This window comes from Aulonocara stuartgranti (genome assembly GCF_965226115.1).
Source record: "Aulonocara stuartgranti genome assembly, chromosome: 15".
NCBI classification, from domain to species: domain Eukaryota; kingdom Metazoa; phylum Chordata; class Actinopteri; order Cichliformes; family Cichlidae; genus Aulonocara; species Aulonocara stuartgranti.
In genome coordinates, this window is record NC_138951.1 from 13,544,848 (window position 1) to 13,572,168 (window position 27,321).

The 27,321-nt window shown below is 40.3% G+C and overlaps 1 protein-coding gene across 3 annotated transcripts in view; it reads right to left on the bottom strand.

Annotated features, from left to right (window-relative positions):
* Nucleotides 1-8,932: 8,932 nt before the first annotated feature.
* Nucleotides 8,933-27,321, bottom strand: part of LOC309689913 (glutamate receptor ionotropic, kainate 2-like) — a 64,587-nt gene continuing 46,198 nt past the window's right edge. For 2 of the 3 annotated variants that reach the window (XM_082506613.1, XM_082506612.1), the window contains exons 11-16: nt 25,542-25,765; nt 22,032-22,150; nt 20,865-21,082; nt 18,918-19,143; nt 15,408-15,658; nt 8,933-10,853 (exon numbers count right to left, since the gene is read on the bottom strand). In XM_082506613.1, coding sequence (XP_082362739.1) covers nt 10,689-10,853; nt 15,408-15,658; nt 18,918-19,143; nt 20,865-21,082; nt 22,032-22,150; nt 25,542-25,765 — 1,203 coding nt within the window. In that variant the 3' untranslated portion in view covers nt 8,933-10,688. The remainder of the gene's footprint in view (nt 10,854-15,407; nt 15,659-18,917; nt 19,144-20,864; nt 21,083-22,031; nt 22,151-25,541; nt 25,766-27,321) is intronic. The other variant, XM_082506614.1, reaches the window with a different exon arrangement.

The window sequence follows — 27,321 nt, forward strand, 5'->3', positions numbered from 1 at the left end:
TGCGTCCATCCTGCCAATTTTAAACCAGACCAAATACATTAGTTGAACTTTAGATGAGATGGGTGAATGCTAGAGAAAATGAGTGACAACATAAAAGATATAAGCAGCCACACTGCTGAATACTATGTAGCTAAACATAATCCAGGGTAAGCTGGTCTCCAGTAAGGTTATAGAGAAATAAAAAGTGGTTATGTGGCCAAAGCATTTTAAAAGTAAACGAACTTTCTGTATCTCCATAAGTTGATTAATGAAATACAGTGAGTGTGTTATAATGTGTATGTCTCCAACAATTCTGAAAACCATTTAGGTCTTTTTAATGCAGGATGATGAAATGAATAAATGCCCACGATCTACAAATCAGAGGTTAGCTGCTTTTGGATTGTTTTGTAAATTGAAAATCTTAGGTTTGGGATTAAAAAGCTGGATGGATGACAGTATGTCATGGCTATTATGTCTTAAGTTTTCACAATAGAATAGAATAGAGACAGCAGTAATGAGTTGTGTTTAAAGGGGCCTCAAATGTATGCCACAAGAATAACAAGAAGCTTAGCCTGTATTGGCTGCTGGCAAAAATATCATAGGATGAACTGAGTCCAAAAATAAAACACAAAACCAAATTCTAATTAACACAATTGACACAGAGCACACAATGGAAGCATAATACATTTCTTGACAATGGACAATGGGAAGATGAGACCATATAAACGCTGAGAGCTGACTGAGGAATAAAAACAGAAAGGGTGTGGTACACAAAGCCACAAAACAGACGGAGACAATCACAGAGGCAGGACGTAAAAACTGAAACCAAAAACTGAATCTGAACCAAAGCTCAAATAAAAGCCAGGAATCGAAAACTTAAACACAGGAATAGTAAAGCAATCCAAACAGGCAACAAAGCTTCAATAAAAACTGAACAGTAACCAAATAATACCACAAGAACTAAGGTTTAACATTACTGGAGTGAGCATAAAATCAAAATAGGAATCCAAACTTGAGATGCAAACCAAAGATTTCAAGTGTTAGATCAATAGAAACCAAAGGGAACCCTGGGGACTGTGACCAACAATGCACAATAGATAGACTGGCTATCCATTTAGAGGAGGGGAATAGAAAATAAGATGACATGCTCAATAACTAGCTAGATATTCTACAGTTATAGCACATGATACAGTAAAGAGGAGAAATTAATAATTCACAACAAGGTTTGGGGTGGACCAGAGGTTAACACTGTTATCTCACAGCAAGAAGATCCTGGGGTTGAATCCACTGGGCTGCAACCAAGCATTTGCAGCAATGAGTCTTTTACATCGCTGTAGAGGAATTTTGGCACACTCTTCTTTGCGGAATTGTTTTAAGTCAGCCACATTACAGGGTTTCTCAACATGAATGGCCTGTTCAAGGTCTTGTGAAAGCAACAGGATTCAGAGGTCGGCTTTTGTGTTTTGGATCGTTGTCCTGCTCCATAACCTGAGTCTGCTTGAGCTTCAGGATACAAACATTTTCTCTCAGGATTTTCTGGTAGAGGACAGAATTCATGGTTCCATCAATTACTGCAAGTCGTCCAGGGTCCCGATTGAGCAAAGCAGCTCCAGACCGTCACATTACCTCCACCATGTTTAACTGCAGTTTATAATAGTGTGATACTTTTACATGAACTCAAACCTTCCAAAAAGTTAAACTTTTGTCTCCTCAGTCCTCAGAATATTTCCCCCCAAATCTTGTGGAAATGAGCCTTTGTGTTGGTTTTGGTCAGCATGGTTTTCTCCTTAGAGATCTCCCTTCGATGCTATTTTTGCCTAGTCTTCCTTACTGTTAACTCATGAACATGGTCCTTCGCTAAGGAAAGGGAGGTCTGCAGTTCTTTAGATGTCGTTCTGAGTTCTTTTGTGACCATCTGGCTGAGTCGTTGATGTGCTCTTGGAGTGATTTTAGGTGTGACTAATGAAATTGAAATAAGCTTTTCAAAAGAATGTGTTAATCACAGTTAACTCGTGATATAACAAAAAACAAAAATTTAAATGTAAAAACTGCATTATATATTTAATTTGGTTATAATGATGTCAAATAGTCAAACAATCAAGAAATCAGGAAGAGTGCAAATGCCTTTTCACAGCACTCTAGGTTAGTCTAACTGATGGGTTTAAATGGTTGTCTTGTGTTAGCCTGGTGACCTGTCCAGTGTATACTGTGCATCTCACCTTATAATCGTTGGGATAGGCTCCAGCCCTAGAGTGATCCTGAACTGTATATATGGACAATGGATTGTCTGGAAATAATTATTAATAATAAATATAATAATGATAATAAAATTAACAGGAGTTGAGGATAATTAATTGGTAGTGAAAGAACATATTATATGCACCTCTTAAAAGTGAGTTCCTGCACTGCCTGTGTGCTCTTACAAGCTTTTTCCCCCCATCCACTTTCTTACTTCCTAAAATTTTTGACCTTGAATAAAGTCACTCGTTTATAGTTCTTCCGTTATCTGACAGGAGAAACATTTAAGAGCCATAAATCACAGATTGCACAAGGCACTGAAAGTGAGGGTCAGTGATGACAAAGTTTTATGTGAAAGAAAATGAGTTTCTTTATTCTACCAGTTCACCTAGGTCTCCACAAGGGGGCAACCCAGTGCTGCTGTATCCTTGTTCCCCCTCAGGCCTGAAGGACAGCCAAAGCAGATTAATCACCTCAACACATCTGACTCACCAAAGAGACTGGTGTTTCTTCACAGCCCTCTCTCTATTCTGCTGCTCTTCTTTAATGGTCTCGCGCCTTGCTTTTTTATAACCATCCATCTCATTCGCTTTCTCTCTACTAAGCACATCCAGGCTTGAGGGGGTCCATTAAATGAATTGTCTTTGTTTACAGTTTCTCTTTGTTACCACCATCATTTTCCTACACAGCTCCCCTTTTTCAAACACTATCTCTAGAGATGGCTTTGTCAAGGTCAGCTATTTTTATGGCGTGCAGTACTGGAGGTATCACGGCAAGGCGATGATAAGACGAAGAAGAAGCCAGGGGAGCAAGGATGGAGCGAACCAAAGGATAAATACTGCTGGGCCTTTGCTGCAGACACTATAGCGAATGTTTTCAGGATGTCAGATGCAGTATGCAGGTCGAAGAGAGGAGAAGAGTACATATCTTGTCTGTCTTTCTCTCTATTCCTCATTCTTAAACTGGATGTTGACCTTTGTAGTACTGCCTCCAGGCTGTATGCTTTAACCTTTCCAGTTAGATAGAGGGGGCTACTACATTGGGAATACAAGATAAATCACAACTGCTGTCTGTTAATGCAACAGACAACAATACACACTTGCATGCAGGCACTGTTGAAACCTTTGTCCCTTCTCACAAAGTCCTCCTTGTCCCTACACACACACACACACACACACACACACACACACACACACACACACACACACACACACACCACACACAGCTGGTAATTCCTCCATGAAGATGTTCACAGCATCAGTGCTCTGGACTATTACATCTACAAGCACACCCTAAATTATTCATCCTTTATTAAAATGCACTATGAGTAATGATAGCTATGAGTGTGTTTTTTGGGTATTCTTTTTACTGAGTAAAACACAGGGGTCATTAGAAGTCATTTCTGGTCAATTTTGTATGATCAACCATGCTCCAGAGAAAGACAAAAAATAGAAAAGAAAAAAAAATCCCATTTACTTTCTGTGCATTGGGAATTCATGTTGAAAGAGATCAAAGGGGACAGACAAAGAGATGAGAGAATCGACATCTTCTCGTCTCCATTTGGCTCCCTATGAGAGGAGGAAAATTACTTTAAAGCCGCTGCCTTGATGAAAGAAAAAGACGTTATGCCTGATGTATTCCTCCAGAGGTGGAATCAACAGTATGAATTACTCAAAGGCAGAGAAAAAGAGGGGGGAGTTGGGGGGACATTTGTCTGAGAGAACCTAATGGGGGATTTTGGAGAGGAATGAAAGTACTATTTGACAGCAGCGAACAAAACATGATTCCCCCGTCAGGAGATGTGACTGGTTCAACACTCGACACTGTTATTTCCGGGTGCGTGCATAAAAATGCAGCAGATGTCATCAGATAGAGAGCTCATTTGCAGTATCAATCTAGGGATTTTATCAGACCGAGCGCCATCAACGCATCCATCTCAAAGTGTGATTTGGTGGTACATTCAGCCACAGCTCCCCTCTGCCCCCACACCACATTCCCCAACCCCACCTTCCCCCCCCTCCCCCCCGTTTTTTCCTGTAGAAGAGGTCACGAAGAGGAAGTAACCTCCAAACGTCCCATTAGTTTCTCTCACCCTTTCTCGAGCAGGCAACCAGCACTGTCATTTTTCTGACAGAGCTGTCAAAGCATCTAGCCCACCATCCCAGTTACAGATAAAGCAAATAGAAATGAAAACATTGTCAGGGAAAAGACTCATGGGGTAACAGAGATGCCAGGAGCAGGGTGAATCACTTAGCAAGCTGTGCTCCTCCATTCTGCAGCTGCCACCCACCGCAACACATCTGCCACTGGGAAAAAAACACTCAGATAGAAAACCGCATCCAAACGAATTGCTACATGACACAAAAGATCACTTCTTTAAATTGAAATTCATTTGGAGTCAAAACGGGGTTCATCCCCCCAGGGCGCACGTGTGTGACTGCAGAAACCCACACACAGGTGGCAAAAGTGGAGGCTACATACAAACACACACTTTCTCACAAAGAAAATACACTTTTTTTTTTAAGGCAAGAGCATTCTTTGTGTGAGGCTAGTGAGTCTTCCAGCTCGCTGCCCAGGTGCTGTCTCTGGGCAGACACATGCCACTGGCTGGTCTTAATGCACATCAAATATCACTTTTCTACCAACAACGCCTGCCCAACTCTAGCTGCTGCAATTCCCCTTTTATTGCATTCCCCAGGATTTCATATTGTACATGCTGAACTCCACAGAAAGGAGTCAAAGCTCATTTCTAGACCTGAAATGGAATCATTCACTGCAGACCAAATATTGCAACAAAAATTGCCACTAGCTTTGTTGATATGAGTCACATGGTAACAAATCATTAAATTACTTACACAGATGGAGAACGAGGGATGATTTGACATTGGAGGAAAGGGAAATAAAACGATGTGAAATGATTGATCTTTTGGGGGTATTTTTTCACATGAGAGCAGCATTAAACGTTGATTCATTTTTACTTTAAACATTCGCACAAAGACCCTATTGTTGGAGCTTTGTGAGGCAGACGCAGCGGCACTTGGAGCTCAGTGTAAACATGTTTAGCACTTTCACCAACATTTTATCTTCACTCATAAGCACTCAACACAAAGTACAGCCAAGACTCACGAGGATGCTTTTAGTTTTGCAGGTATTTGGTCTTTAAAGTAGGTCAGAGCTCTACCCAGTAGTGTGGAGAAATGAAAAGTAAAGTATATACAAAAGTCTGGAGTGAAGCATAAATGTGGTGCCAAATATTATGGAAATCCATGGAACATGCACTCACCAGACACTTGATCAGTTAACCCAACTAGTACCATGTTGATTCCCCTTTTGTTTTCAGAACTGCTTTAATACAGATTCTACAAGGTGCTGGAAATTTTCCTCAGATATTTTGGGCAGTATTGATGTGTTAGCATCACACAGTTGCAACAGATTTGTCGACTGCACGTCAATGATGCAAATCTCCTGTTCCACCGCATCCCAAAGGTGCTTTGCTGGCTTGAGATCTGGTGACTGTCGATGGCATTTGAGTACAGCGAACTGATTGTCAAACCAGTTTAAGATTATTTGAGCTCTGGGACATGGTGCATTATCTTGCTGGAAGCAATCATGAGAAAATGGGCACACTGTGGCCATAAAGGGATGGACATGGCCAGCAACAATGCCCAAGTAGACTGTGGTGTTTAAACAATGTTCGGGATATACTAAAGGGACCAAAGTCTGTCTAGAAAATATCTCCCATTAGACCAACAGCAGCCTAAACAATTGATACAAGGCAGAATGGATCGATGCTTTAAGGTTGTTTACTCATCAGACGAGGCAACATTTTTCCAGTCTTCTATTGTCCAATTCTGGTGAATTGTAGCCTAAGTTTCCTGTTCTTAGCTGACAGGATTGGCCCCCAGTGTGGTCTTCGACATTCAGAGATGCATACCTTGATTATAATGAGTGGTTGCCTTTCTATGAAGTCTCGCCATTCCTCTCTGACCAACAAAGCATTTTACACCCACAGAAGTGCCACTCGCTATTTTCTCTTTTTCAGACTGTTCTCCGTAAAACCTAGAGATGGTTATGTGGGAAAATCCCAGTAGATCAGCAGTTTCGAAAATACTCAGCTCATCTGGCACCAACAACCATGTCACATTCAGAGTTACTAAAATCTCATTTCTTCCCTATTCTAATGGTTGATTTGAACTTTAGCAGGTCATCATGAGTATGTGCACATTCCTAAATGTATTAAACTGCTGCCATATGATGGGCTGGTTAGATAGTTGCATTAGCAAGCAGTGACCGGTGAGTGTATATCATAACCACAAATGTTAAACCTGTGGTGGCACTCGAGGAAAAGAAATCATCTGGGAGCCATGATGAGAAGTCCATATTTACAGACGAACCATGTAACAGTTGATGAGATATTTAAATCTGGACCGACTAGGCTGTCTGACAACACTACCACCCCTGGAGCCGCTCTCTAATTAGCTAATAAAACTATGAATGCATTACTACTGCATTACCCTAGTGAAAACTTCTTTAGAAAAATCTCATTTTAACATGATGCAATGCTATTTTTGGCTTGTACCATTGCACACAGTTGCCTAATGCACCCATGCTCAGTGTAAACAATCTATTTAATTATCTCTCTGACAGAGGGCATATTCCGAACATCTTGTTGCCCCACGCCCACCATATCTAATAACTTTACACATACATGTGCTGCTAGTTAAAAAAAAAAAAGATTTTTAATGATTCCTAATCTGGGATCCTGAATTATTAAAAATCACTTGGAAATGAGGTGAAGAATATTCCCTACCTTAAAAAAACCTTCCTTGGCAGGCTCTGTTAGGTCATAATATCTGCACGACAAACCAAAGTCACATTCAGAAAGCAATTTTCTGTTCACAATGCAATCTTGGCCATTAATTGGCTAATGAACAAGATGTTATTCAAGGATACCTTTCCAATGAGCACTTAGGAAAAGGAGGAAGAGGACTTAATATGATGGAATAAGTGTGACAGACTAAATGGTTCGTGCTGAACGCATTGATGCATGCTCTGACCTTCCCTGTCAATCTGGAGGGCAGACAGGGTGGCCATTTATGTTGTTATGGTAGAGCTCAGGCTGCAGAAACAGTTTTCATCATTACCCCCCCCCCCCAAAAAAAAAAAAAAACCCAAAAAAACCCTTGTCTGAAATCCAGAGCGGCCTCACTGTCCACTGCTGCCTGTGGGAAGGAAATAACAATAAACAATAAAAAACCAGAGTGTGTGCAGTGGAACATTCCTGGGCTATTTTGTTAGACTGTGCAGCCTCCTCATAAGCTGGAGATATTTTAGAAACTAGTAGTCAGAGAAAATTGTAAACAGACAGGCGGATGCAGTAATAGCTGGTGAGCAAGCTGGAAAAATAATTGGTTAAGCCTCCCTACAGTCCTTGCTTTGATTTGATTTGATTACATAAATCAACCCTTTTCATATTTTATATTCAGATGTTTTATAACAATACAAGACATGGCTAGAGACACGATGGGCTAGATGGCATCTGGTTCACTTGGCATATCCCGTTGCTTCCTCATTTGGGTGGAAAAGAACTGCAAAGTCTGGAGTAAAGCTAAGAGGCAAATCTACAATTATGACCATTTTTAATGACATTATTTGTAAAACCTTGCATGGATGTCAGATTCCACGAGCACACATCAGTTTCCCACAGCAATGTTCCCAAACTATTCAACCACTTGAGCTCACACTGCTAGATTTAGCCGTGTGTAGAAAAAAAAAAAAGGAAAAAAAATGACAAGCCACACTGGTAGATAGCTGACAAGTTAAAGGAGCATGTCTTCCCTGTCATTTCTCATAAAAGCGTAGATGCGGTTGTTTTAAAGAAGTCATTAAATATAGGGGAGCCACTCGTGTACAACACAGGTGTGTGGGCGTATTTGATTTTTTTTTTTTTTTTTTTTTTGTCTTTGAAATCATCCCTGGAATATCAGATCAGATGATTAACCGAATAGTGTAGGAAGACAGGGGCACTGGTGGAGTAACCTATCAGATATGCTTGTCATTTCACAACACGGAACAGAGTTAACAGACACAGAAGTGTTGTGGGGCCAAATGTGATGTGTCGCTTGGCGAAGAGAACACGCATCTGGAGACAATTAGTGGATAAATGATTCGCTCGGCCCACGAGTTATCCTCGAAAATTGCGCCCCAAGGTTGATCAAGTCCCTTTTAGGCACCGTGAGTGAAGCAACACCTGGCATTTGAGCAGAGGTGAGAGATTTACTATGTAGCACACGAGTGTCTCAAAGCTCTAATTACGCCAACATCAGAATTACTGCAAATGCACAGTTTTATACATTCAAAAGCTGCCCATCAGTGAGGTTCCCCTTTGACTGAGGTCATCTTTGTCTGTTAGCGAGTCCTAAAAGTAATATTTTCTGAAAGCACTGAAAAATATCCAACAGTGCCGTGAGATTACTTCGACCAGTTTCAAAATGCAAATGGCCTCATTTCAATATTTTTTTCACCTTCTGGTGCAGGAATATGCATTAATAAATCAAACTTACTGATACCAACATGAAATATTAACAAACCCTTGGAACGAATTGGAAACATGGCCATACTGAGACTGAGAATGTCATTCACGCAGTGTCAGATTATTTATACAGCAATCAATCAATCAATCAATCAATCAATCAATCAATCAATCAATCAATCAATCAATCAATCAGGCCAACTCAATCAGGTTTGTAGCAGATTTACCAGTATGGATCCATACTGATAAGCTGCAAGGATTCGCAGGGAGGGGGAAAAAAAAGCTATAGTCAGTGTGAGGTAATTTAGGAACAGTCATTCCACATTATACTGCATGTCTACCAGACAGCAAAGAAAAGTGGAATTTTCAACTGTAAAATGCCTCGGTTAGTGTACACATCCAAGAGATCAATATCAAGCTTGTTTGTTTATGTTAAAGAAATTACTGCAGGGTATTTTTTCCTTTGGCTCTTCAAGATCAATATCTGTGTTACTTTTGGCTGTAAATATTTCCCCTAGTTTTGAAATAATACTTTTAGGACTTGATTCTGGTAAAAGGAAAAACAAAACAAACAAAAATTAAACAACTCATAATAAAAATAACAATTTTGCTGTATATTGGTGCTACACAACCACAGTTATGAACACCTTCTAGACGTAGAGCATTTGCATGTTTTACTACGTCTTTCATGGTGACTCATTATGGTGACTACCCAACTCTCACTGACAGCAGAACGGTTGCATTTTCTGGTTTTATTGTTTCTTACCTGCCAAAATCCACTACATCGTCTCCAGATAGTATATACAGCTGGCCCCATGAGACTGGCAAGACAAAAGACTGAATCTCTGAAAGATGAGAATGATGAACCCTACACAGCAGAGTTTGAAGCCCCATAGCCACCAGTTGTCAGAGTTTGAGGGCTGAGTTGGTATCTGCTACATATTTTGTCCACAGAAGGGGCTACCATGATACAAAGTACTACAAAACTTTTTGTTCTTGTACAAAAACAAACATTTTTGTAGAAATCCTGCATTTTAAACAACAACTGATACAGAGTGAAAACTGCAGACTGTGCGCAAGGACCGACATGGATAAGGACTCTGACAGTATACATTTCTTGTAGAGGCTTTGAACATAATAATAGGCATGGCAGAAAGTTCTTTACAATGGCAGAACTTTGGCACGAGAAAGGCATTATAGAAGAAAACGATGGATATTTGACAAAGTCGGCATAGATGGTTCTCAAAACTAAATATCACTTTTATACATCAGCTCATAACAAACCATTTGGCACTGACTACTGTTCCCTTTGTTGGTGTAAGATTAGTGTTTGTTCAAATTATCTGAGAGAAACTCAAGCCACCGAGGAGAGGGGACCGATCGGGTCACACACACATGGAGGTAAGACGAAAGGGTATTGACATCAACAGAAAAACTACATCTGGTGTAAGTGTCACAATAGTTTTCCCTTCTGCACAGTTGTCAAGTGTGTCAGATGAGAGTGTGTGTGTGTCAGTGTGTGTCAGTGTGTGTGCATACATTTTTTTTCATTAGTTTTTTTTGTGTGTATGCGTATGTTTAAGTCCACTTCTACTGTGGACTAATCAAATGTTGTGTCATAAAATTGCTCGGCTCTTCTGTCATTTTACATATATCACCAACCAAACCCATAAGTAAGTCCTTCGATTACATCTCCCTTCAAAAAGTGAATGTCACAGTGAGGTGACACTGCTCAGGTATCTATATTTCCACAGGAAACATCTGTCTACATAAGCAAGTGGGTTCGAAAGGAATCCTGTTTGTTTCTTTGTATTTTTTTTTAATTTTTGTCCCCCCCCCCCCCTGCTAAACTCAGTCTGTAACTAAGCCAGCATTAATTCAACCCTGTCTCCCCACTCGTGGTTTTTACTGAGGGGTGTAGTCCAGGTGTATTCAGTGTTCATGCCATGGTTTCCTTTCCTGGGAGTCTCCTGTCGTTAAACGTGTGCATGTTAATAACCTCCTCTGTCTTAACGATGACAGGTGGCTGAGGCTTTTGTTTGAGACGGCGTTGGCACTTTAGAGACACGCGCAGCTCGTCCATCATGGCACTGCAGAATGATCGCTGCGAGAAGGAAATAGAAAAGAAGAAGGAAAAAAAAAAGTTCAACACATTCTTGAGATATACAGTCATAGTGGATCATTTGTTCTTACTGTCTAAAAGAAAGGGGAAAGTATTTGCATTAGGAGGCGGGCAGAGTGGTTTTGGCACAATGAAACCGCTGGCTTTTAGCCAGGAGACTTGAGCGTAAGCCTGGTGTGGCAAAACGCTGATGACACCAGTGCACATTTTACATGCATTTATTTACATGGGCGACAGAGGTTAGTTAACTTTAAAGTGCAGCTGCAGGTCATTTTAACAGCTTGCACAAATGACCTACAGGGTTGTTTAATGAGGGAGGGCTGGTGATGGTTTTTGTGCCGCGTATTCTCTTTTAACCAGTGTCTTCTTAATGGTGGCATGAGGTCCTTTCTGAGTATCTCCAAGGTATTGTTGTTGTTTTTTATTTTCCACTCATGTTTTTGTAATGGACCTGTCCATTACATTTCAGTATTCTTGGGTAATTGCCACAGTGTCCTTTTTTCACCACCAGGTGGCACCATCACTGGGATATTCTAAATTTAGTGACTTTAATTCTACCAGAATCAGTCGATGTCTACATAAATTCAGTTTCACTGCTTTACCATGCGCATCCTCTCACCTTAATATGTTGTGTAACATGAAAATACTTTTTTATATGCTGTACAATATGTTTCCTTTTCTGCCTTTTTCTTACTTGTGGTTCCAAAAGTACAGCAGGAGGTCTGACCTTCAGATGTAAAACCAGCTTCCAGTTTGAGTTCAAAGTCACACAGCCTTTTTACACGATTAAAAAAAACAGGTCCTCCTTGATAAAGCTTATAGGTGGGGTTGGGTCAGGTGACCCTCGCTTAGTTATACTGCTGCAGACCCCAGGCTGCTCTTCCATCATCTACTGAACTCCTCCTTTCACTTTAACTCCCCATGCATATAGATGACAACTGCGTGTGATCAACTGTGTGTCTTTTTGCCCTGGTAGTTTACCCGCTCTCCTCTCTGTCTCTGTATCCTTCGCCATCTGTCTCTGGCATTCAGATTTTGGATCTGGGGTTATTATTGGTTGTTTCTCAGTGTTCATTTTTTCTCTTTTTTTTCCTTTCCACTGTCACCACATACACTCAAAGGGGAATTGCTGAGCTTCTCTATTCTATTTTAAGCTTGAAAAAATTAGCCAAACTGAACAGTTTCTCCTCCTTCTTTTGTATTTATTGGCTTTATGTTGGTTTTACGACAAGCATATGTATGTACAGTACTGCGCAAAAGTCTCAAGCTGCCCCTCATTTCTTCAAAGTTTGCTACGAAAATGGGAAATAGGTGCGGTGATTTATTGAAAAATGTGAAAGTCAATATTTGGTATGATCACCGTTATTCTTCACACAGCCTGAACTCTCTTAGGCAAGCTGTTTTGTAATTTCTTTATGCAGTCTTCATGTATAGCCTCTTGAAGGACATTCTTTTTCACCGTGTAGACTGTTATTGTTCTCTCTCTACCTACTGATGTCTGAACCAAAAATTTCAAATTTGTATTCATCACTCTGTAAGACCCGTTGCCACTGATTTTCAGTCGCATTGTGTGTAATTTGGCAAACCTCAACCTTTTCTCCTTGTTTTTCTTCTTTAAGAATGGCTTCTTGACAGCTGCCCATTTACTGTGACCATTTCTGATGAGGATTTAGTGCCACATACATCTCTTAGGTACTGGTGTAGATTTTGTCCTTTTTCCTTTGGACCTTCCTTTGATATGCCAAGTTTTCAGCTAACAGTTCTTTGGGAATAACCTCATTGGTGCAAAAATACTATTTTATGCCTGTCAGACTGTGTTACGTTTTGTATTTTTCATAAATTCAACTATAGAAATGCCAAAGTGCCTAAAGATGCAATTTAAATTTGGTTCTTTGCTAAGTTATCTGTTATATGTAGACACAACACTGGTTAGGTGCCTCTTTTCTGCTTGTAGGATTCATAAGTCAGTGTTAAGTGAAAAAGCAACCACTGTCGAAAGAAAAACTTGAAAGACCTTCAGAAAGCCCAGAGTGCTATTGTTCAAGATTACTTGGAAGCCACATGAAAGTCTGGCTTCTTAGAAGCAAACTATATAAAATAAGGGGGGACTCATGACTTTTGCACAGTACTGTAACATAATTTGTAAGGTTATAAATAAATAATAAAAAAGGATCTCGTGGTACTATTCTGGGAAAACAAAGGTCAACGTGTTCAGTTTTATTTTATGTGTACATGCGATAAAATAAACCATTGAGTCAGTTGATATCGTGTAACTGCGCAACAGCTACAGAACATGAAGCATCTATTCATTTGCTTTTTTCGACAGAATATTTTGAGAAAACAAGCCTTCATTTAAAGGGTTTGATATGTCCTAGATTCCCCCTTTAAATCGTCACTGTCACACAAACGTCTAAATAGCGTTTCACAGCCATTTGCACCCTGCCAAGAACGGGATTCTGGGAGAAACATTAAACACTTGTAATTTGGCATGAAAGTGAAAAACCTAAAGAGACAGCATAAAGGACAAAGCATCCACTTCGGCAGATTAAATCCAAATATACTGCTACCCACTTTAAAACATCACAGTCTTATGCAACTTGTGTAATGTGAGCTTCTGTTGTCCCTGCATTATGTATGTGGTGTAAAATCCTATAAAATGTCAATATGCCCGGGCACCAACTTTGCCAAGTCAAATTCTCATACATTCCTTTTCTGATTATGCAAAATGTAATTCAAATTCAAAGAGTGTAGGAGGGGAGAAGATAAAAAGAGGAGGGGGAGCATTAAAGTATGAAGCTATTATTTTTCTGTTTGTGTATGTGTGTAGGTGTGCGAGATGGATATCTGTAGGTGGCTTAGGGTGTGTTTTTTTTTAGCAACATTTTTTTACATATATTTGTCTGCCATATGAATGAAATATTTTCTAGAGTCTGAAGGAAGACTGATTACAAAAGCAGACAGGCAAGAAGGATAACAGAAAATAAATTTTGAAAAACAATGAGAAGGAGGGTTTTAAAAAAAAGAGAGAGAGAAAAAGCTCGTGATGTTAGGGTGGAGGACTCTGGCAGGGAGTAAAAAAAGGAGAGGCTTGCTGTCAGCATGCAAATTACTAGCACCTTGTCAGCCTAGAGACTCTGGCATTTGCAAATTATCTGAATATTGTGACCCAGTCTTGCAGCTCTTGATTAATGATAGCTAAGATGTGCTGTGAAACTTTTGCAGCCCTTAAAAAAAGCAAGAAACTAATTACTGTTGCAATAAAGTAACACGCTGCTGCGCTGTGCTAATTCTATAGACGTAAATAATTAACAGACGCTATCAAAAGGACTCTCACAATTATTGGGAAACATCACTGCACGAGTTAAAGTGCACTAAAATACATACTCCACACTGTGTGATGAATCATGTGCGCTCAGTACGAAAATAGAGCACAAACAGAACAGCCTGAAAAATATTCAGAAACGTAACCAGGGGGATAAAGAAGCTGTGGATACAGTGCACTCTATGTATACATGGTGAATTAAAATAGATTTGTATTTGTTTAATACTATTATGCTGGTGTTTGTGATGAAGGAGTTGCTGTAATTGTTAATTTATTGAAATGATGATTCAATATAATATATGACTAAAAAACAACAAACAAGTAAAACATTTTTCCCCATTTAAAATCAGCAAGAAAATTATCCATGCGTAGACAGAAGTTAGTTTCGGAAAATGCTTGCTTGGTTTAGCAAATATTGACTGCTAAAAACTCACACAGGTTAAAGCACTGGGGGATTTCTGTCTCCACACCACAGGTCTATAGCCATTATGAAGAGTGAAAGCAATTTAAGTAGCCAATTGTTAAAATAAAAACAAGCTTGGTCTGTAAAAATGCACTTTAGGGCTATAAGACAAATTTTCATTTCACTTTCATTTGATGTCTCTTGGGTTTGGTGTCTTGTTTTTACAGTTTGATTTCTAAAATGGCAGAGCAAGAGAGGTAGACCGCTTTTGAGTTTTGGTTTTGTATTTTTCTTAAATTTTTCTTTATATTTAGATTCTCAGGTTTTAGTTTCCTATCTACTTCTGTTCGTGGTTATTATTTGGGTCGTATTTAATTCTGTGAGTTCCTGTGTATTCCTGCCTCCCTTGTGTTTCTGCATGTGTTACCTCCTGTTTTTAATTCGTTAATCTTTTGTCTCATGTGCTCTATTTTTCAGTTTTACTTCCTTTTAAGTGTTAGTTGTCCTCAGCTCTGTTTCCACCCGTTCCCCATTTCTATTCTTCTGGCGTATGTTGATATTGTCTGAGCCTCCCTCTGTTCGTTTTTGCGTCACCCCTCATGCTTGTGCGTTTCCTTGGCTCTGTGTTCCATGAGATTTGGATCTTCTTCTCTTTCTTTGTAAATTACCAGCATTAAGACTGTGTTTTGAGATCACTTATGACTCCCCGAGTCCTTCATTTAGATCCCCATCCTGCCTGCCACACAGCCATACCTTGACACAAACACGCTACAGCAGAAGCCTAAAATCTCTTCTCTAATAGCGCCTGTACCTTTTCCAGCTGGGCGTTCTGCTTAGACTTGTAAAGGACCTCCCCCACAGCCACAAACACTGACAGCACAAGTCCCGCAGCCAGCACGATGAAGATCCCACCGATGTTCTGTACTCCCAGAGCGCTGGCCTCTTTGCTCTCCTCCTCGGGACACCCGTTGCCTCTCCACCACTTCTCCTTCATCATGTGCAGCTTGCCTTCCTCTTGCAGCTGCAGAATAGCTATCGTGATCTTGTCTCTGTATGGAGATCCTGCGAATACAAAAAGCGTATCGTGAAACTGGAAAACACAGATAATACTCATGTGCCTAGGATCGTCATTGTTGTGTTAGTGGGTGTAAGAAACACATTCAGGCTTGCATGTGATCATATAACCTGTCATGTTATTGTTAGCCGCTTAGAGAGAGTTTTTTTGTAAGTCCTTCTTCAAATCCCACTAATCCGCCATATTCACAGAGCTATTCCAAAATTCTCACTCCTCTCTGCAGTGTGTTTATTATAATGCACAGGGAGTTGGCAACAATAACTTGGCTTGGGGGAGCAGAGCTGCTGTCGATTCTCACAATTTAGCTGCTGTTTGCACACGCTTTCATATGACAGAAATAGTCCCTATGAACAGAGGAGCCCAGTGAGGGGTACATTATATGGATGCATATGTGTTTGGGATTATACGTGTATATTGATGATTGGGTTTCTGCATTGCTGTTTTTTGATGCATGTTGAGCAAACTCAAATCCACAGAAAGTAGGAAGGCGCCAGAATTAGCGACGAGGCATTAAGGCGCAGCGGGCGCTGGCCTGATCAAAGCGGGAATAATCGTTGCAGGGTAGCCGAGTGGGGTCATGTTCCTCTCCCATCCACAGCGTGTGCGCCACAACACACGGCTGGGTTGATCCAGGAGCAGCGCACACACACTTTGCTTCAACCGGGCCAAGAAAGATTAATTCTTACTGTGAGCCTTCATGTTTCATGTTTTCACTGCTTTAAGAGCTTGTTAGTGTATTTATGCGATTATGGGACTCATGCATAATGAAGCCTGGGTGCACATATTCATTTCAGGCATTTGCCTCGTGTGCAAATTAAGAGTGACTTAAAAGAAACAAAAGAAATGTTAAAAAAATAAAAAAAATAAAAAAATAATTCAAGGATAATAGAAATGGTTTTAAAAAGGAAGAGAACATTTTGTGCCAGAACTCCAAAGGAAATGAACGGAGTCAGGCTCCAGGTAACAAGTACCATCATGCTGTTTGTTGATCTCATACAGTTTTGCCTGTCAGCCCCGTTAGTTGAGTCTTCCTCTGTCTCATCTATCATTAATCTAATGCCATCCATCATCCTTTCATCTCCAAATCTCTGTGTTTAGACTAACAAAAGAGACATTACTAGAAAACTGAAAATTACACAATGCCACTGACTTTGGAGCAGCATCTGTTTTTTTTCTTCTCTTATTTTGTAACCTTGTGTTTTTCTCCCCGTGCTGAGCTTATGAGTACACTGACATGATAAACCAGAGCAGACTTGCAACACACGGTATATTCCGTGCATTTCATACGGTCGATATGCAAAGCGTGTAAAGCACAGCCCCTTAGATGCAATTGACTATGTATGTGGGAAACATATGCCTGCTTCATTTGAAAAATCAGAGATCTCTCTAGTATCTGGGTCCCCTGATTCAGGCTCCTCTCATATTTCAAATGATTAATGATGGCTTAACAAAACAGGCCTTGGATAAATGCTAATAGGATGGGTCCTTAGAGAGGAGGATATGGAGAGCGGGGCCTGGGCGAATGGGAAAAGCGCCGTGCTTGACACACTGTGCATACACAACTACCTGACAGATGTTCAACACCAGAGATCATCCATCACTCCTACACTGTCTGGCCTCAAGTATTAATGCGATCACAGTTTAAGTCGATAGCAGTGGATGAAGCATTTGTGATTTGGGAAACCATCTAGCACTAAAAGGTTAAAATGTTATTATGTCTTGCTCTGCTTTATTGCTGTAAAAGCCCTATAGGGAATAAGCTGCTAAATATTGTTCAGGAGGCCAAAAGGTATGAGCCGGTGGCTAACGTGATAGCTGAAGAGCTCACATGGTTTTGAAAAAGGACACAAGGAGAGGGCCACCATCAAAAATAATAATAAAAAAAAAAATACTAATTTTTATATTCTGCCAAAATTACTTCTGAACTAATAAAGTCATCGAGATTCCGATCTCAAGATCTTTTTGCAGGCCATAATCGGCTTCTGAGCAAATAATATAAGGATTAGACAGAAAGAAGAAAGTGGGAAGTAATATTCTTCAGAGTGAATATTTATCTCTATATAAATGCAGAACCATTTATTGCTGAATTAAAGTGATGTGTTCCTATTTTATATATCTATCTATCCATCTATCTATCTATCTCTCTATCTATATATATATGATATATAAAATATAAAGTATACTACTGCGTGAATAAAAAAGAAAAAAGAAGTGATCCATGCTCCAGTCTCTATGTGTCCATTTCAAGGACATCAGTCTAAGTACTTCAGCACTTAGGGAGCCACAGTGGGCCTATATTTCACAGCAGCCCCTCAGCTTTGTTATAGCCACGGCAATCACGGCATCCCTGCAGATTCATAACCGCCCCATACTCATCAGCGGCAGCCCGGTCCAGATGCGGATGGCCAAAATTAATCCTCCGTATTTTGATGGCCTTCATATCATTCATGATAGATGTGACCATTACAGCTGGTAGCAGAGTTCTCTGTGGCCTCGTCAGGACCACTCTAACCTCTGTGACACTTGAATGGGAACCATCAACGGCTTTCAGTCAGGGTCCCTGGAGCTGTGAGCTGTGCATTGATTAACCCTGACAAACAATGCTTTTAATGCACCAAACCTCTTATGATTGTACTTGTTTTTGTGATACTTTTAGCTCATCTGCCTCATTCCTGGATAATGATGGTATAAAATGTCAGTATACAAAATTTTTGATGGGAGCTGGGTCAAAGCGGCTTCTGAAAACAAGCTCCTAGAGTTTGTTTTATACTCTCTGAAGTGCTTTTTAGTTGTGGTTTAGTGCTGAAATTAATGCCGGTGTCAAGTAAGTCAAAGGGAATTGCACTGAACCGACACTCACAGTGTTGCCTTACGTGAACATAAAATAAAATGAAAACAGACCATTAAAAGTATTTGTGAAGAGAGTTTGATACACCATTCCTGCCTCTGAAACAATCTTGTGAGAAAATCACCATGAATAGAAAGATCTTGCCGAAGCAGTGAGTCATTTTAACTTCATCCATAAACTCAACCTTCTAGGCATTTCACTTTTCATTAAGCTACACCTTTTACACCTCACTGTGTCTAACCATTATACCCGTGACCTCGCTGATAAAGATCAACCTTTCCCTTTTCAAAGCTTTCCATCATTCCCACAACACACCTTAATGCGTCACACAGTATCTGCAGTATCTGCAGACTTAATCCGAGTGGCTTATAACACAGGGGGATGCAGAGGTCGTTTACCCATAGGTGTTCCCACGCCGTAGGCTCTGGAATCTATGAGGCCTCCAATCTGCGTGAGGTTGCAGTTGCGCTGGGTGACAAACTCAATGGTAGTGGACTCCATGAGGAAGGCATAATCTGAGGTAAGGACACGCTGGATGCCTTCCTCCACGTTCTTTACCATCACAGATTGCCTCCTGCTGTTCATAAACTCCCACATCTTGTCATAGGTAGAGATTTTTGTCTTCTGCAAGTAACCAGAGAGTGGGATCTGAATGAGAATCTAAGAAGTATTAGGAGAAAATATCATATCATCGTTTGCACAGTGTTTGGGACCTATTATGTTCATTTTCAGCTGCACATTTTTTCTTATTCCTAGACTATAATAGCTTTGCATGACTCACAGTTCAAAAATATACCCTATTTATTTTCTTCTGAGGCTTTGAGGAGCTGCTAAGTTCTTACGGTCCTCCCCTTTTACGGCCACCTTCTGTTTAAGGTTTTTATTGGCTTCCCGTCACAAACAGAAGACTGCAAATTGATGAGGCTGCTGTGCTCGAAGCCGGGTGCCTGAAATGACCATCAAGGGTATCTCTTCTCTGAGACATTACGCATGTCCAAGATAAAAAAAAAAAACCCTGTCTGTAGCAAAGCATGAACCTTGAGCTTTTTAGCTGTTTGTGTACAATTTTGGCCATGTTACAATGATCATCCAACACTGTCACAGAAACTCAGGAAAAGCATCATAGGTCCATTTTAATGTCTGAAAAACGATATGATGAAATGATGATATTAATATTTCTATGATGAAAAGAACTCAAAGTTTAAATCCTGGTGATTTAGATGAGCCATAAATACGACTTTTCTTTTGTTATAAATCAAGCTCTGTTTTTTATAGCTTGTATTTGTCATTCTCACATTATATAAGTACCTTTCAGAGTGTTTTTTTTTTAATGGTGGAGGCTCTTCATGCTAAATTGAAATTGCCTAGCTTTGCACAAATGATTCACTGGAGGCAATTCATATAATCTGGTTTATGTTTAATTTATTGTTACCAGACACTTCCTAATGCTGCTGCATCAGGCACTTTCAACCAGGGAATTACTGTATGTTTTTTTGCTGTGAAGCAGTCACATCTTTTTGATGAATGTTGCATTTATAATTTAAAACAGATATATGTACGAAATGGGCACAAGGACTGGGCCAACTACATGTTACCTACTGCAATGGCTCAGCCTTGGAAACCCATGTCAAGAAGCTACCGGCACACAGTTTTTGTACTGATGTTATTGCCACAGGAGGTATGGAGCTCTGCCATTACTGAGTCAGCAGGGTGTTGGCAACTTTTAAGCACTATGCGTCTTAGCACTCTGCGAGCTGTAACTTTATGTGGTCTAACACTTTGTGGCTGAGTTGCTGTGGTTCCAGAGTGCTTCCACTTTGCAATAATGCCACTTACAGTTGAATGCTGAATGTCTAGGAGAAAAGAAATTTCACAAAGGCTACTAAAGGTGACATCCTATTACACTACCACAGTCGAATTCAGTGAGCTCTTAGAACGGACCATTCTTTCACAAATGTTTGCAACGACAAACTGTATGGCTAGGAAAGTAATTTTCCTGCATTTTTACCAGCAAATCAGTTATAAATGTGGCACTACTTCTTAGGAAGACAATAAACTCCACTGTTCTCTGCAGTTGCAACCCATGCATGATGTTTGCAGGTGCAATATTCAGTGGATTACTTTGACTACTTTAAAAAAAAAATGGCTGCACTTTCAACACCAGTTGCTCTTCTGCATTTTTCTGACAAATTAACTGCACATGGAGTGTTTGCTATTTGCACAGCAAACACAGGTGTTGGAAAATCAACCAGGAGAGAAATCTTAAAAGGATTATAAATTTGATGTGTGAGAAAATAACATTATTCACAGAGCCACTGCACAAACATCGTCGTAGATCCAGCTACCTTGAAGAATGTCATTGTGGCACCGTCCTCCACCACCCCATATGGGATTTTAGTTTGTTTGGCCAGGTCATCGGCTGAATCTATGGGCGATTCCATCCTCTCCACAGTGAGAAAAGCAGCCAAATTGGCTGTATAGGAGGAAATGATGATGAGGGTGAAGAACCACCAGATGCCTCCCACTATTCGAGTCGACAGGGCCTTGGGCATGAGCTCTGACCCTGGGGTGAAGGAGGCGGCAAGAATGAAAGTTAAACAGCAAGATGCATTCATTTCAACAAGTCATTATCATTCCAATCTTCTCATTACGTTTATTTTTAACATGCAAAAACCAGAGAGGACTAACGCCTTTAGAAACGGGCTTGTTTCGAGAACTCATCAAGTTCTCAGCGCAGGCAGATGTGCCACTCGCATCAAGATTAAATCACTCGAGAGAGCTCTCAAAACAAGCAGATTGTTGGATCTCAAACAAGTGAAATTATCTCGTCTCAGTCACAAGGGAGTGCTTTAAATAATGCAAGAGTTACCGGAAAGTGCCATTCAAAGAGAACAAGGTGTTTGCATAAATCTCATATATCAAATTAAACACATCAACATCGATGGTGCAGTACTGTGTGGAGAGGTAACAGGCTGGTTAGGCCAGAGAGTCATGTACCCAAGGTAACCTCACATCCTGACTCCACACCCCACTGATCTCTAGGTGCTGATAGGCCAGAGGCAAGAGAAGAGGACACTCGGATATTAGTGGCATTGCTACAGTAACAAAAATAGCTTTACTTTTAAGCGAATGTTATTTTTAAGTCTTTTTCAGCTAATGAGCTCAACAACACGTCTGTTCGCAAACAGAATCGCTTTATGCATTTTATACAAGAATCACTCTCACTCTCATTAATTTAACTCAAGTGGACTAAAGGCTGTAAAACTGTTGTTTTTAGAAACATGTTCCTAGTTTACATATTCGGGTTTAGCCCATGCTCCCATGAGCCTAAGTCTGTTACATTTATTTTAAAATATATGCACATTTATTCTAATTTCTGTGTGGTCTTTTAGAGGTCTCTCTCTATTGCCTCTGGCTTAGTTAAAAAAAAACAAACCCAACCCTTAGGGACAGTGGGGTGTAGAGAGCTCCAGCTCCACAAAGCAACTGTAGCCACAGGCTGAGGCAACTACCTTGCTGCATGAGTGCCCCAACTCCAAACCAGAAACTATTGAGCAGCGTAAAATTGTTTTCCACTACATCTGAGTCAGGGTTGCATGGATGCGGGTTGTACCACTCATAAGGACTAAACCTATAAGGGAAAGAGCAGAAAGACACACATGTCAGCACAAAAGGACAGAACAGTGTTTTCAGTGGTACAGATTAAATGGCTGATAAGACATGAATCTGAAAACATTATCAGCAGGAAGAAGGAGTGTGAATGTGTAGAAAACCTGTTTTGTGGATCAGCGCTTCTGCGGAGACGAAAGCAAATCGTTTCAGCTTTTGCTGAGATTTTGCCGAGACTTATTGGCATATTCAAGTGGTATCAGTTTATTGTAAGAATGGATCAATAGACTGGAATAACACTGTCACTGGTGATAATGTCCCTGTGTGTAATGATCTTTGGAGCTCATTTCAATTCACTTAGTCAGGAGCCTTTAAGTGTTTCCCCCAGCAGCTACAATTATCGTTACTCTGCGGATACCATTTTATTTTAACACCCCAACGTGGGACTTGTGCTCTCCTTTTTTTCTTCTGGTTTCCCAACAGCAATCTCTGTTCTTCTCCTTTTCCCTTTTTCTCGCAATCCCCCACATCACATCCCCTCACATCCTCCTATACCATTCTCTTCCCAGCAACCCACGCTTCATTTTTTTTCCTCCAGATTGTTTTGCTTCCCCCATGAACCTCCTCCTGCTGAACACGCTGCCCGCCTTGGCTGATTGTCAGTGTCTTCGGGTCACTTGTGGACATTTCTCATTTATTATCCTAAGCAAAAGTGGCATGGCATTAGCACAAGGTGATTGGGTTAGTGTTAAGCATCAGGAACTGATTGAGTTTGTGCTGAAGTGGCTGATAGAGGGAACATTGCTTATGCAGAGTTGAGGGGCCTGACAGGTAATGGTGTTGAGAAGCCTTTCCCAGATATACTGCATGCTAATAAGCCTGTAGGCAGAGTCTTAAGGTTTTATACTGTGTGAACATGTGACGCCATTTGTCAGCTGTGCCTCTTAGACACAGAAAGGGAATAAATGTGTTTATATAGCATATATCGTATATGTGTCAGAACAGATTTGTATAGATTTAAAGTGACCATATGCTCTCAGGGGACCCAAACTGTGCCAAAAAAATATCCCACTGTAACAGCCAAAGACTTTGGTTTTCCTACAATTTGCTTTCCGTCTGTACATATGAGTGCCATTTGGAGCACGCTAATTACTGTTCTTATTTTACAAGCACTGGGAACATGGCAACATTTTTGTCACAATGCCCTTCCTTTACAGTTATTTTCCGTTCAGTGAAAATCATCTGTGTGGACATGGCTGTGATGGCACGCTATAATTCTTCATGTCAACACCATCAGGATGCCTGATTTATTGGAATGTCAACGAGCTCTGTCTCCTTGGTATCACAGGCAACTGAAACAACACAATGGCCTTGCAGAGCTGTTCAGAATGCAGTGAGCGCGCTCGCATGTTTTTATGTGGTCACATGCACTTATGCCTGCGTGCATCAAGCGTCTGGCGCATAAATATGCCTTTACATCTGTGTGGGTGAGTTTTTCATGTGGTAGCAACTGGGTATTTGCATTGGCTGCACCGATTGCATCTCAAAGTCAAACGTGTTTTCTGATTATTTCGTTATGTTTTTGTACACAGACAATGCACGTAATTGCTGTAGCCCGCAGCCGATCGTAGAACACAACAGATGTATGTAGGTTGCTGGTGCAGATTTGATTGGACAGTGTTTGTTTCTCCCAGTGTCTACATGTGTATTCTGTATGTACCAGGTTTGATGGCTCCTCTGTATGACCTTTGTCTGCAGCTGGCCCGTATTCCTGCAGGCCGTGTTCTGCACACCGATCAGCAGGAGGAAGAGGATGTGGAACACGAGGACGTAAGGTCACCTCCTCACATCCAGCACAGGGGACATGTCGAATTGCACACGGAATTCTAAAAAGACGCTTTCCCTCTCTCTCCCTCTCCATTCCCCTACTCCTGTCCCTCTTCCCCTTCGCTTGTCCCTGGCCACAATAACACAAAACGCACGCCCTCCATTAGCTGTCTGTTCAATTCAATTACTTTGCCCGGCTTTATAGATCTGTTGCCTTTCTTGTCTCAGGCCAAGTGAAGAGGTTGTGTTTGGTGTCTTAAAAAATCACAGACATCTGGAAGTTGGAATGTAAAATTACAAGAGCCTGCAATTCATGTAAACACGGTCTAATACAATTTATATAATCTATTCTTGTTTGCAAGTGGACATTTTCTACCATGAAAAAGGGTTTTGCGAGCTGAAATAATACCATTTGTTTTGTTAATAAAGGGAGAAATCAATTCAACCGCAAACAGAGCTGGGAGGATGCACTGAGTGATATGTATTTCTCTGGAGCCTGAAATCCGATAGCTTATTTAGGAAAAAGAAAAAAGTGTGTTAATGTGTGGGATGCAGTTCAACGATGTACTGTTTAGTGTTTTATTGTGCAAACTTGGACTTCATAAGCTCACAACTCCTGCTATATTTGAGAAAGAAAATAATATACTCTGCATTTGGAGGATCGGCCAATCATCCGGTGGCCGCGCAATCAATACTGTAATTATGAGGGAACCAGATCAGCAAGCTGTAGAGAACACCGTGCTTAAGATTTAAACTTTGCTGGATATTTTTGTCACATAGAGTGACGCAAAGGACTCTGTATTGCTATTGTGTGCAAAAATGGCATGATGCAGATATACGCATTATAATTTCATAGAAGCAAAATTAGAAATATCAGATCTCAAGGTCATTTTTATCGCAACCAGAATAATATCAATAGGATTGCATGCTTTTTACTTACCATGAATAAATGTGGGAGCAAATAACTATGGGTTTAATTTGCATATTCTGAACTAACTTAGGTGACAGTTGCTGCTTTCCTCTCATGTGATCATTTTGCCAGTAACATTTGATGAAATGTGTGTTAAACCAAAACCTCTCAGGATCAAAGAAGAAGAAGAAAAGCCCACACACACATCATAATGCGTTGGTCATGCATCTGGGTTTTTTTTTTCTTCGGGGGATAGGTCGATTAAAATATTGTAGGAAATGTATTTGTACAGTATCAGCAGTGTACCTTAGATTACTGCACATTTCTTACAATAAATATCAGTTTGCTGGTTTTACAGTTGCTGATGCTTGTGCAAATATGCCTGAAATATTGCTCTATACTTATCAGGACCATAGTAGGATGTGGACCATGTTTAAATCCATTATTGCAATTATATTTTGGTAAAATGTGAACTTTTCCAAAACATTCGAATGTTGGCAAAAATGCTGCCATGGTCCTTTCTTATATGTTTACTGCAGATTTCATATCCTTTTGTTTCAGCACACATCTTCATATCACAGAAGTCATCAACTGCTGCATGTTAGTCAAAGGAGGCAAGCAGGAGGGGGAGAGTGAAGTCAAGCAACGGAAGCAAACAGGGGGGTTGACATGTTACCTGGCTATGACAAACAGCACACAACTGACACCCAAGCAAGCCAGCAGAATATACATCCAGATATCAGGCGAGAGGGGGTTGAGGAAGGAGAAGACCCCAGGATTGGTGCCGTTGGGCTTGCGGTACAGGATACTTATCCCCAGCGTCATGAAGGGCTTGGAGAAGTCGATGACCTTCTCTCTGACGTAAGTGATGGCCAGAGGAGCAACTGCAAGGTCTGCTTTCTGCAATGAGAAAACAGCGGCGACGTCAAATAGGGGGATGGGTGTTTGTTCACCAGTAGAAAAAAAAAATCCCAGCCAATTCAATTAAGATCTGATTTCTGTCAGCAGCTGCTCTGCTCAATATGTACAGGAGGCAGAGACATGACATGAGGGAAAAAAACGTAGCTAGGATCATTACTTCGACTAGATTATTAGGTGGGAGGCTGGGTTGGTCTGGAAATTACAGGTTATATGTCTGATCCTTTTTTATAAGGGGCAACAATCTTAGGATTAGATTAATTTTCAACAATTCAACCTCAAGTTGCCTCAGAATAGAAAATTAGCCTTCTGCACAGTTCAGCACTTGCTCTGTAGTATTTTTGCATAATTGCTCCAAGCCGTAACTTGATGTAAAAAAAAAAAAAAAAAAAAAAAAAAAATATATATATATATATATATATATATATATATATATATATTTTTTTTTTTACAGTTTCTAGATTTTTTGAAGATTCTGTTTCAAGCAGCCAAAGTCGCTTTTGCAAACTAGCAAGCGACCAATCTCAGCAGGGGGAAAGATTTCAGGGCTTTTTGCTATAATTTTTCCTCATAAGAAGTCATCTATATATCTGAGGCTTAGAAAAGCTTCCTATACAGCACCAAATGTCATAATTGTCAGATAGCTTTCTATGGTAATACACAGTGTGGAAGCAGAACTGTAATAAATAATACAAACGGTCACAATAAATAAATAAACCGTAATAAACAATGAAAATCAAGCAAGTCAATTAAACCCCAACAACTGCTAAATTGCTTCTCTGTAAACACAGATATATTTGCATATGAGGACAAAGAATCTACAAGTGAGAGACACAATTTTTGGCGCTAAAAGGCTTCTGGTTTCCATTTGTAGTTCATTTGTAGTTCGATTAGCGCTGACCAATCACAGCTTTGGCTGTAGCCAGCCTGCTTTGGCTGCATGAAGGCAAACAAAAGGACTTGCCTGATAAAATGTTAAACTCACTGGTGATAATGACATAGTCTATTGCTGGATTTTAAAAATGCATTAAAATGCACATTCCCTGGTATCAGTTATCCCTTTTCCTAATTCTTGCAGGCTGCAGTGGAAGCCGGCAAACATTGATCACTGGACCCAGAAGTTTATTCATCAAACAATAGCAGTTAACTTGTGAATATGACCTAAGGGTAGCCACTGTAGGCTACTGGTCATATCAGGCCAAGTAAAACTTTATCTTTTTATACTCCCACTGTCTAGCCTACACAAAGAGCAGACAGCATTGGAAGCATACTTGTGTGCTGGTGCGTCTTCGCTTCTCTGACATTTCTTTTTACTGTGCTGAGCTACTTTGTGTGCTTAAACAGCTCTAAGTATGTTTAACTTAGAGCTAATAAATATTGATAGTTACTGAAAGGCAGGAAGGAAAGAAGATATACGAACTGAGTCTATAAAAGGATTGGCAGCACTCCGAAAACGAGAAAACGGCACATAGCTACATTGGCAGGTTACTTGCTTTTACAGCCTATTACATTTTGTTTCACAGAGCCTTTATCTGATC